At 45.4% G+C, this 12191-nt stretch overlaps 1 protein-coding gene across 5 annotated transcripts in view; it reads left to right on the top strand.

The window, feature by feature from the left end:
- The window catches only part of MAGED1 (MAGE family member D1), a 73377-nt gene extending 67904 nt beyond the window's left edge, over positions 1-5473 (top strand). For 4 of the 5 annotated variants that reach the window (XM_024757135.1, XM_024757136.1, XM_024757133.1 and 1 more), the window contains 11 exons: positions 99-827; positions 1489-2157; positions 2290-2353; positions 2570-2649; positions 2878-2969; positions 3196-3275; positions 3367-3409; positions 3682-3744; positions 4318-4432; positions 4667-5052; positions 5262-5473. In XM_024757135.1, coding sequence (XP_024612903.1) covers positions 99-827; positions 1489-2157; positions 2290-2353; positions 2570-2649; positions 2878-2969; positions 3196-3275; positions 3367-3409; positions 3682-3744; positions 4318-4432; positions 4667-5044 — 2313 coding nt within the window. In that variant the 3' untranslated portion in view covers positions 5045-5052; positions 5262-5473. Of the gene's footprint in view, positions 1-98; positions 828-1488; positions 2158-2289; positions 2354-2569; positions 2650-2877; positions 2970-3195; positions 3276-3366; positions 3410-3681; positions 3749-4317; positions 4433-4666; positions 5053-5261 lie in introns of those variants that run through there. The other variant, XM_024757137.1, reaches the window with a different exon arrangement.
- Positions 5474-12191: the final 6718 nt, after the last annotated feature.

The raw sequence follows: 12191 nt of genomic DNA, 5'->3' as shown, positions 1-12191 counted from the left end.
ACCGCTCGCCTGCACCATCCCTGCATGTTCTCTCCCCTATCCTCCCAACCCCACTTCGCAGACCCAGAGATTTAATTTTTTTCCCCCTGTATTTGCAGGCTGAGGCCTCCGTGGAAGACAGCACCTTGCTTATGCAGACCCTGATGGAGGCCATCCAGATCTCAGAGGCTCCGCCTACCAACCAGGCCACAGCAGCTGCCAGCGCACCGAATGCTAGTCCTCAGAGTTCACAGTCCCCAACAGCCAGTGAGATGGCTGATATGCAGGCTTTAGCAGCTGCCACTAAGCCTAAGACAGCTTTTAAGGCCCAGAATGCCACCACAAAAGGCCCAAATGCTGCCTATGATTTCTCTCAGGCTCTTAATGCCAAGGAGACTCCCAACACACCGCCTACAGCAGCCTTTAAGTCCCAGAATGCCCCCCAAAAGGGCCCAAATGCTGCCTATGATTTTTCCCAGGCAGCAACCACCAGTGAGTTAACTGCCAACAAGTCGGAGATGGCCTTTAAGGCCCAGAATACCACTACTACGGTGGGCCCAAATGCCACCTACAATTTCTCTCAGTCTCTCAGTGCCAGTGAGATGGTCAGCACTCAGCCCAAAACAGCCTTCAGGGCTTGGAATGATACCACTAAGGCCCCAGTAGCTGATACCCAGACCCAGAATGTTAACCAAGCCAAGATAGCCACTTCCCAGGCTGACATAGAGGCTGACCCATGCCCAGGTATCTGTGAATCTGATGGTGCAGCTGCACAGACATCAGCAGATGGTTCCCAGGCTCAGAATCTGGAGTCCAGGACTATAATTCGGGGCAAGAGGACCCGCAAGGTGAGATCCCTGCTAGTTCCACTTTGCTTTGGGCGCTCTCTTTTCTTCTCTGAGGTTGTTCATTTGTTCTAAACAAAACAAAACAATATATGCAACTGTCTGTATTTGACTAGGTTGTAGGGGATGATAAAGGTGAAAGTGTTAATTCCTGTTCTCTGAGTGTCCACAGACTAATGGGGAGAGGAGACATGGACACATAATATATACAGCCTGTATGTAATTCACTTTACGTTTTGAAAGTAGCCACCATGTGTTATGTCTTGGCCTAGACACATTCACACAGGTTATCTCACTCACTAAATCTTCAAGGTACCTCATACCGGCTAGGGATCATAGTTTCAGTTTTATGAGAAGGAAACTAAGTCCCAGAGAGGTGAAGTGACTTGAGTGATTTGTCCAGGGTGGTACAAGCAGAGCCAGTGGTGGACATGGGAAGAGGAGAAGCCTCAGGCCCCACCCTTGGGTTGCTCCTGGCCTGGTTCAGAGATGAAACTCCTGCCTGGAAGACAGTGAAAGACAAGCCCAGGACTCAGGGTGACCATTGGCTAGTGGGTCAGGCTGTCACTACAGGTGAGGGTTTTAGGGGGCCTTCCTGGAATAGATATGGTGAGGACATAGAAACGGTTGGTGACCCTGACCTTCCTTTTCTCTGATGATGCAGATTAATAACTTGAATGTGGAAGAGAGCAGCAGTGGGGATCAGAGGCGGGCCCCACTGGCTCCAGGGACCTGGAGGTCTGCACCGGTTCCAGTTACCACTCAGAGCCCACCTGGCGCACCCCCCAATGTGCTCTGGCAGACCCCATTGGCTTGGCAGAACCCATCAGGCTGGCAAAACCAGCCAGCCAGGCAGACCCCACCAGCACGTCAGAGCCCCCCAGCTAGGCAGACCCCACCAGCCTGGCAAAACCCAGTTGCTTGGCAGAACCCAGTGATCTGGCCAAACCCAGTGATCTGGCAGAACCCTGTGATCTGGCCGAACCCCATTGTCTGGCCTGGTCCAGTTGTCTGGCCGAACCCATTGGCCTGGCAGAATCCACCTGGATGGCAGACTCCACCTGGATGGCAGACTCCACCAGGCTGGCAGGGTCCTCCAGATTGGCAAGGCCCTCCCGACTGGCCACTACCCCCTGATTGGCCACTGCCACCCGATTGGCCACTTCCCACTGACTGGCCGCTCCCACCTGACTGGATCCCCACTGATTGGCCAGTTCCACCTGACTGGCAGAACCTGCGCCCCTCACCAAACCTGCGCCCCTCTCCCAACTCGCGTGCCTCACAGAACCTGGGTGCCTCACAGCCCCGAGATGTGGCCCTTCTTCAGGAAAGAGTAAGAACTGTAACTCCCCAGTCACTTCTCCCCCCACCCCTTGCTCTTTTCATTGTTGTCTTTCCATCTATAATTCAACCAAGTGTTCTGTAAATATCTTATAACTTTAATGATTTCCTTTTTCCCTCCCAGGCGAATAAGTTGGTCAAGTACCTGATGCTTAAAGATTACACAAAGGTGCCCATCAAGCGCTCAGGTAGGTATCCAGTGCCCTCTCCTGGAGCTCTGCTCTTCCCCTCACCCCGTGCTCTGTGGACATCTCTTTGCTTATATGTCCCCTCCTCTTCAATCCCGTCCTTCCATGGTTGAGTCTTCCTTTTTCACTGACTGTGCTCCCCTGGGCAGGGCTGGCAAAGAGGTCGCAGCTCTGTGGTCCTTGCTCAGCTCAGGTGCTCCCTCCTCTCTCCTACAGAAATGCTGAGGGATATCATCCGTGAATACACTGATGTGTATCCAGAAATCATTGAACGCGCATGCTTTGTCCTGGAGAAGGTGAGAAGGCAGCCCTGAGGAACAGAATGATGGGGAAAGGGTTTTTGGTTTTTGTTTTTGATAGATATCATGGGAAAGTCTTGATTAAAAAGATTCATGGGATTCCTACTGGGAGTTTAGGGCAAATCTCACAGGGAGGCGAAGGAGTAGCTAAGTGTGGGTAGTACTGAGTGGGGGTAGCTTATGCTAGATTTTGTAATTTCATAGTCTGTTTTCTTGTCCCTGTAGAAATTTGGAATTCAGCTGAAGGAAATTGACAAGGAAGAACACCTGTATATTCTCATCAGTACCCCTGAGTCCCTGGCTGGCATACTGGGAACGTAAGATGGGAAAGGAGGTGGAACATTGCCTTTCTCAGTGATGCTTTTTTCCTGGAGTTTCGAGTAGGCCAGGGTCCAGGATTCAGGGTCACATAGCAGGTCATGGGCAGACCTGGGGTAGAATTATCCCCTAGCTGAGGAATACTGGGGAAGCTAGATGGGTAAGCTGCCTGGGGTGTCTCATGCAAATGACTGCTGAAAATATATTCTTTTTGTACTTCTTTAGGACCAAAGACACACCCAAGCTGGGTCTCCTCTTAGTGATTTTGGGTGTCATCTTTATGAATGGCAACCGTGCCAGTGAAGGTGAGTGGCTGGGCCAGCAGCTGGGGGTTGGCTACCGCCTGTTTTCCATGCTCATTTTCCATCCCTTGTCTCCCCTTGCCTCCCATTGCAGCTGTCCTCTGGGAGGCACTACGCAAGATGGGACTGCGTCCTGGGTATGATTGGGCTCTCTCATCTCTTGCCTGTTTATATCATCCTTTGGCAACAGAGGATGGTCCCAGGACTGCATCAGCCTGGTGGTCTAAGGGAATTGGTTTGGGGAGGTACAGAGCCCAAGGATGTGACCTGGGTGGATGGGGAAATAGTCCTGACCTCTCTGCCTCTTCTCTTGTCTCTGACCTCTGTGCTGGAAAACTCTTTTCTTTCCTTTGGGCAATGTCATAGTGTGTGATTATGGATCCCTTTTTTTTGTTGTTGTTACTATCAGGGTAAGACATCCCCTCCTTGGAGATCTGAGAAAACTTCTCACTTACGAGTTTGTAAAGCAAAAGTAAGTGATGCCTAAGCAGCTTTGTCTGGTCTTCATGAATTCTGTGTGCTGGTCAGCCTCAGAAAGCCCTTTCCATGCTCATTTCTTATACTAACTATACCTATACCTATGCATATACACACACATATATACGCAGGAGTATTTATTGAGTATGCTCTTTGTGGTTGGATTTTCCTGCAGTATAGTGATCTTGCAAGTGGAGCCTGTCCACCACGCCCACAGTAGATATTCCAAAGGCTGAGCTTAGCTGAGGCTTTGCAATGGGCCTATCTGTGATTCAATGACAAGATTATAAGCACTTGGAGCTAGAGCTGTGACAGAGGGGGTGAAATTAAGTGTTGTCCTTTCTATGACCCTACTCAAGCCACCCTCCAGGCCTAGGTGACTGCTTTGTGTAGAAGCACTGGCACAGGAATTCAAAGGCCTGATTATTAGAGGGTAAATCTGTGTTTAGGAATGAGACTGGGGGGAGTTGCTACCTGAAATCTGGGATGTCAGAATCTCAGATTATTATGCATTGATGGACTATCATTCTGCCTGGGTAGAAACAAAGGCCTTTCTCCTCTTTCTAAGGTACCTAGACTACAGACGAGTGCCCAACAGCAACCCTCCTGAGTATGAGTTCCTCTGGGGCCTCCGTTCCTACCATGAGACTAGCAAGATGAAAGTGCTGCGATTCATTGCAGAGGTAATAGAGGAACTGCAAGACTCGATAGGTTAAGGGATGAACTATGACTGACTGGGAAAATTCCAGAGCAGGAATGAGATTTTAGGTATCGCACACGGTAGGTACCACATTATTGGTGGTATTTGTTGTTACTACATAAACAATAGCACAAAGTAGGGTGCTAAATATATAGTAGGTGCTTCATAAATATTAACTAATACTATTATGGGTTTTATTTTCTATTCCTCATCTCAGGTTCAGAAGAGAGACCCTCGTGACTGGACTGCGCAGTTCATGGAGGCCGCAGATGAGGCCTTGGATGCTCTGGATGCTGCTGCAGCTGAGGCCGAGGCCCGGGCTGAGGCAAGAACCCGCATGGGGATTGGAGATGAGGCCGTATCTGGGCCCTGGAGCTGGGATGACATTGAGTTTGAGCTGCTGACCTGGGACGAGGAAGGAGATTTTGGAGATCCCTGGTCCAGAATCCCATTTACCTTCTGGGCCAGATACCACCAGAATGCTCGCTCCAGATTTCCTCAGACCTTCGCTGGCCCCATTATTGGCCCTGGTGGTACAGCCAGTGCCAACTTTGCTGCCAACTTTGGTGCCATCGGTTTCTTCTGGGTTGAGTGAGATGTTGGGTAGGTATATCACTTTGGACTGGGCACTTAGGGTCATTGGGAGATACAGAATCCATGGGAATGTATTTATGTGCTCTAGCTGGGAGTCATAGGAAACACGTGGTGGGGAGCAGAGGGAAGTATGTGGAAGCAGTATTTGTTATTTATGTTCCTTACTATTTGGTATATAGCATTGACTTTTACATTTTTTTTCTTTTTTATGTTCACAGATATTGCTAATCAGTTGCAATAGTCCTTCCCCTGAGTGAGGCTGAAGCCTCAGAATCCTTCTAAACACAGCTATCTAGAGAGCCACATCCTGTTGACTGAAAGTGGCATGCAAGATAAATTTATTTGCTGTTCCTTGTCTATTGCTTTCTTCCCCCCCTTGTGTGCTGTCAAGTTTTGGTATCAGAAATAAACGTTGAAACTGCAAAGTGAATTAGATGTGCTCCCTGTTTTTTCTGTGTTTAGGGAGAGATCAACATTATATGGGAGAGATGGGGCCTCAGTTCTAGCTTGAAGGGCGGATCAGCTTTCTGACTAATGGATAGGGAAACAAAGGAGTGATTGATGAACACGAATGCTAATGAGGTCTAAAAAAAAGTATGGTATTAAATATCACTGATGTGACTCATATGTGATAGATATGCTGCTAGGTGTTTTGAAGTGACATTGAAAGATGAAATAATGAGAGAGGGTGTAGGCGGTCAGACAGTTGCATTTAAGAAGACGGAGGAGGTAGAACTCCAGGTAATAATAATAAAGTTCGGAGAGTGGGTAGTTGAAGGTAAGGGGAGATAACTGTTCCTGGAGATAATGTTCTGGGGACTCCAGGGTGTTGGTTATATTATCCATGTGGAAAGTGAAATGACCCCAGGATGGGGGCAGGAATAGGAGCAGAGAACATGATGAGCCAGGTGCCAGAGTTTCCTGTGTGAGAAGGAAGATCTCATACCCCTAGTCATATTGCTCATAAAGGGTCAGTCCCACTGGTGCCCCTTACTTCTGGAAATGCTGCCCAGGAATCTGCCTCTAGAAAGCCTTCACAATCCCCACCCCCACAGGAACAGGGCCTCATCACAGAGACAAGTTCTTATGCATAGTGAAGGAGGCCTCACAATGGCCACTTCTCCCCCTCCTGCAGGGAGAAAGAGGAACATTTGTTGCTCAGGGAACAAGAATTGAGAAAGTAAGACAAAGCTCCATGCAGAGCCAGACAGTCTTTCGGCTATGACTGTGAACAGGGATAGCTTGAGCTGCTGAGGTCTTGCTGGAAGCAGAGCTCTCTCGCTGAGGATCAACTTAGAGGCCATAACTTCCTCAGAGGCTTAGTGTTACCTGAGCATATGGGCAAGGGCAGACGCAGGAGCTCCTGCGGTAGAAGAAAGCAGGAGCAAAGGCAATTTGATCTGGGAAGGGCTCAGTAGTGGGCAGGGACAGTGTCCAGGGCTTCCACAGTTTCCCGGGTGACGTTCACATTCTGAGAGGAGAGAACCCAGTATTAGCAGGAAGCAGCCAGCAGTGTGGAGCCCCTGCCCCTCCCTGCCTCTTGTCCTTACTGCCAGGCTCCCCTCTTTCAGCCAGGCCTGGATCCTGACCCTCTTCTCAGGCAAGCCTGGGGGAACCTCAGCCAGAGAGGCCTTTTAGGCAGGGTTGCTCTAGCTGTGCGTGTCTATGGTGCCTCGGGTCTGGGCTGTGGTTCCTGCATTTCTGGGTGCTGGTTATTCTACCTGTTGGTGGAAATACCCAAGCTCTGTGGGACTGGGGCTGCCTTTCTGCAGGGGAGGGTGCTTTCACCACGTGCCAGCTTAGGCCACAGAGTCCCTCACCTACCTCAGGCTTCTCCCGATGTGTGTTTACAGCCTCCACGTTCAGGTAGATGGACTCCACTTTGCAGCCTCAGAAAAGAACAACCCGTTCATCCATAAGCCACCCGGGTAAGCACAGGTCTTTCCTGAGGTGTCATTCCCTCCTCCACCCGTCACCACCCACACCCCCAGCTCCACGCTGTGCGCAGACTGTGACTGCCCTTTAGGGAGGGGAATTTAGACCACTTGTGTGATGTCAGGGGAAGACACTAGGCCTAAGAGACAGGAGTGGGGTATCCCCCCAGCTCTGCCCCTAATAGTCTCAGACTTCTCTGAGCCTCCCTTGCCCAGTTGTCAATGGGAATGAGAGATGACAAGAGATGATTTTTGCACCCCTCCCCAGCTCGTGTCTATGAGACAGAAACCTAATAATAACAATGGAGCTCTGTGGATCCTCCTAGCTGTGTTAGGTGCTAAAGTGGTGGAAGAGTCCTGGGGCCTCTGCCTTGTGGGGACCAGTCCCAGGTAAAGTTTATTTCCAGAACTATGTGGTTATGGCAACATCAGAGGTGTGGAAGATCACAAGGGAGTTCTAGGAAGCCTGAAGAAAGAGGAGGGTGGTATCATTGGGGCCTGGAGCGGGCAGAGGAGGCCCAATGCCTATGGAAGCCCCCTTAGCTCCATCCCTGTGGATTGAACCCTAATCCAGACTTCAGTACACCATCTGCCCTATTCATACCCCAGAAGAGATTTGATTCCTTCCCTTCACTGCTCATGAAATTCTGGTGCAATTTGGACAGTTGGCAAAATCTGAATAAGGTCAGTTAGTGGTCTGTTAGTATCAATGTTAGTGGTCTGATTTTGATTATTCTACTGTTTTCTGTAAGAGAATGTGTTTGTAACTTACTCTCAAAATATTTTAAAATTTGTGTCCACATGTATGTGTGTATAGAGTGTGAGAGACAAGGAGAATAACACAAATATAGTAAAATACTTACATTGGAGAATCTAGGTTAAGTGTATATGGGAATTCTTTTTACTATCCTTGCAACTTTTTTGTGAGTCTTATCAGAATAAAAAGTTAAAAAATTATTTTTACTTTAACTAATATTTACTGAAGTTTACTTATCCAACATCTACACACACTCCTTGCCATTGCACCCTTTGGAAATATATATATATATATATATATATATATATAATATGAATATATAGGATATTGCATCCAGATCTAAGTCCAGGGATAATGGTTCATCCTAATTAGCAGAGATTTTGAATGAGGACATTTGGGAAAATGGACACAAAACAGATCTAGGGAAGTGGTATATGGACTTCTTGGAACCAGTCAGGAGCATGAGACTATTAGTGTTAGATGTGACCGCTCACACCAATATGCTTTCAGTAATCAGGTGGGCAATATGACCCATTCAGTGGAGGTCAGTAAACCTCTTTTCTCAGACACTCCTGTGCTTCCTTAATGGGCACCTGTAGAAAGTGGTCATGGTGGCATGAACAGAGGCTAATACATGACCTCAGCAATATGGTTTCACTTTACAAAGGCTGATGTGACCACCCCCGCTGCTGAATGCCCAACTTGTCAACACTGTACTGAATTCCTGTTACATATCAATCTCAAGGGGACCAGCCAGGTACCTGGGGGTAAGTTAATTAATTTGGAGCCATTATATCATGGAGGAGTTAGTTGGCTTTATAATTTCTCTGGAATAAGTGAGTATTCTAGACATGGATTTGCCTTCACTGCCTGCAGTACTTCTGTCAGTACCACCATCTGTGATCTTACAGAATGTTTTATCCATAGTTGTGAAATTTTATGCAGACTTGCTTCCGATCAAGGGACATTTTAAAACTAAAAAAGTGTGGTGATTGGCTTATACCTACGGAATTCGTTGTTTTATCATGCACTCCATTACTCATAAAAAATGTTGTCCTTATAGAGTGGAGTAATGACTCTACTGAAGACAGTTATGCCACAAGTTGAGAGACAACACCTTGTGTGTTAGAGGTGCTGTCCTACAATATATGCTATGTGTCTTGAACTAGCCACCATATACAATATATAATGTCATCTAGTCAACAACCAGAATTCCTAGGTCTAAGAACTGAAGGATGGAATTTAGAGTTGCTCCTAAAGGCCTATTCACAAAATGTTTCTGGTCCTTGCAACTTTGGACTCTACTGGTTTAGAATTTTTAGTAGGCACCTGGCTCCAAGCTGTATAGTTACCTTCAGTCATAAAGAGATGAGAAGTTTGCTTTCCCTCTGTATAAAGCCAATTAGCTGACGCAGATGGTCACCCCAATTACCAGATAAAGTTAGTGACAAATGGTGCTGTCAAGTGCTAACATGACTGATTTCAATCTTCAAGGGAAAGTAGGGTTGCTGCTACATAATGGGTGCAGAAAGGAGTGTGTCTGGAGACCAGGAGATCTTCTAGTGTGCCTTATCATGTCCCAACATGGTTAAAATTATTAGACAGCTACAGCAATCCCATACAGGCAAGGCTACCAATCTCTCAGACTTCACATAAATAAATGTTTGAATCATTCTTCTACATAACCCATCCAACCCAGTCAACCCATGCTGACTGGATGAAAAGAAACATAACAGGAAGAGTGAAGAAAGAAAGTTTATATCAACTTTGACCTAGTAACCAGTTTTAGAAATGAAGGCTGCAGTAGCTACCATATTTGATTCTTTGCAAAAATATGCATATATGTATATATTTTAGTGTGCCCCTTTTTATTACTTTCTTTTTACTATTACTCTCTTTTCTTACTATTTTATATATGGTGAGTTGGTGGTAGTTTTATTTTTTATTTATCCATCTTATTACAGAATATTGATGCAGTATTGTATTGAACTAGAGGAAGAATGGATGCCATCTGAAGACCCTGAACTTGCACATGGATACTATGACTGATAACACTTCAGGTTTGGCTCCCTTTGGGGATGAGTGAATACATTTCTTCTTGTATGAAGAATAGTTGCATGTTGCCATTTTCCAAAGTATAAGATGGCAAAAAGTATGTGTAGATGTTGGACAAATGGACTGTAGAGAATATCTGTCTTGTTGGTATACATTCATTCTCCTAATGGCACTCAATTTCCTTTTAAAATAATAGAGTTCCCCCATTTTTGTGGTAGGAAGAATTCTAGGATGACTCATGAGATCCCCACCCTTGGTGTACATACACCTTCTCACCATTATTCAATAAAAGACTAATCTAGACACTGCTGTGAAGGGATTTTCCACATGTAATAAGGTCCCAAATCAGTTGACCTTAAAACAAGACGATCATCCTGGGTGGGCCGGACCTAATCAGGTGAGATCTTAGTGGGGCCTGTACTCTTCCTGTTAAGAGATATTTGAAGACTGAGAGAGATTTAATACATGGAAATCATACATTCCTGGATTTGAAGATTGAGGGGCTATATGGCAAAGAAAATGGGTGGCCTCTATGAACTAAGTGAGGCCCTCAGCTGATAGCCAGCAAAGAAACGAGGACCTCAGACCTACAGCTCAAAGACAGGAGTTCTGCCAATAATCTGAATGTGCATGGAAGTGGATTCTTCCCCAGAGGTTCCAGAAAGGAATGTAGCCTGCTGACTCCTTGATTTCGGGCTTGCCTGAACAGAGAACCCAGGCAAGCCATGCCTGGACTTCTGACCTACAATTATTATGAGATAATAAATGGATGTTGTTTTCCAATCAAATTGTGGTCATTTGTTTTTCATTAATAAAAAACTGATACATAGTCTTTGTGGGATGACATGTTCAGATGTGTGCCTCCTCCCACTGAAATGTTATAAGCCAGATTCTTCCTCTCCCTGTTCTGGTATTGTCAAGGGGCAGGCATGCAACCTACTCTTCTCAATCACATGTCCTTTCCTTGGACTTTGAAACTTAACTGATTGACACAAGAGTAAAAAAAATGGTTTATGGGATTTTTATCCCGAGGGCAGCATTCTGATCAGACTATTTCTGTCTTTGTGCTCCCTATCCAGTTCTTAAGTTCCTTTCTCCAGTCTCCCTCCAGTTCTGTGAGTCTCTGATATCTTTCTAATAAAGCCTACTTATTTACTTTGGCAAGAAAGACTTCCTATTGCTTATAAGCAGTGATGTGCTGCGGCCAGCTTGCTCCTGTGTGCACTTCATCCTGCCTTTACATTCAGTGAAACTGGTAACTTGAAGTTGACCATGGTGAGATTATATACTCTATGAAAAGCGGCAAAGACTACCAATCAGGGATATTTTTGTTTTGTTTTGAGAACCAGTTGTTAACCATTTACCAGTATACCATTGCTTACAATAAAAATCTTAAGTGATGGAATATGTGAGTGCATGGAAAAGGGCAGGGATACTGTGAGCTCTAAGAGAGCTGAGACAGCAGGATGTTGTAGAAAGAACTTGGACTTTGCCATCAGAGAGCCCTAGCTTCTAATTCTGCCTCCCCCAGTGGTGTCACTTGGGGCAAGTATTTTCTCTTCTCTGTGTTTTAGCTTATTTATCTATGAAAGTATATGAGAAAGCCCATATACAACAAACCCACAGCAAACATCATTTTCAATGGTGAAAAACTGAAAGATTTCCTCTAAGATCAGGAACAAGACAAGGATGTCCACTCTTGCCACTTTTATTCAACATAGTTTTGGAAGTCCTAGCCACGGCAATCAGAGAAGAAAAAGAAATAAAAGGAATCCAAATTGGAGTAGTAAAACTGTCACTGTTTGCAGATGACATGATGCTATATGTAGAAAATCCTAAAGATGCTACCAGAAAACTACTAGAGCTAATCAATGAATTGGGTAAAGTTTTAAGATACAAAATTAATACACAGAAATCTCTTGCATTCCTATATGCTAACAATGAAAGATCAGAAAGAGAAATCAAGGAAACAATCCCATTTACCATCGCATCGAAAAGAATAAAATACCTAGGAAGAAACCTACCTAAGGAGGCAAAAGACCTGTACTCAGAAAACTATAAGATACTGATGAAAGAAATCAAAGATGTCACAAACAGATGGAGAGATATACCATGCTCTTGCATTGAAAGAATCAATATTGTCAAAATGACTATGCAACCCAAAGTAATCTACAGATTCAATGCAATCCCCATCAAATTAGCAATAGCATTTTTCACAGAATTAGAACAAAAACTTTTACAATTTGTATGGAAACACAAAAGACCCGGAATAGCCAAGGCAATCAATTTTTTTGGTTTATTTTTAAATTCAATTTTATTTTTTATACAGCAGGCTCTTATTAGTTATCTAGTTTATACATAGTAGTGTATATATGTCAATCCCAACTTCCCAGTTCATTCCA

The sequence above is a fragment of the Neophocaena asiaeorientalis genome, unplaced genomic scaffold, assembly GCF_003031525.2.
Source record: "Neophocaena asiaeorientalis asiaeorientalis breed wild unplaced genomic scaffold, Neophocaena_asiaeorientalis_V1.1 scaffold553, whole genome shotgun sequence".
NCBI classification, from domain to species: Eukaryota; Metazoa; Chordata; class Mammalia; order Artiodactyla; family Phocoenidae; genus Neophocaena; species Neophocaena asiaeorientalis.
The sequence above is the reverse complement of the archived record's forward strand: the minus strand, read 5'-3'. Positions and strand labels throughout refer to the sequence as shown.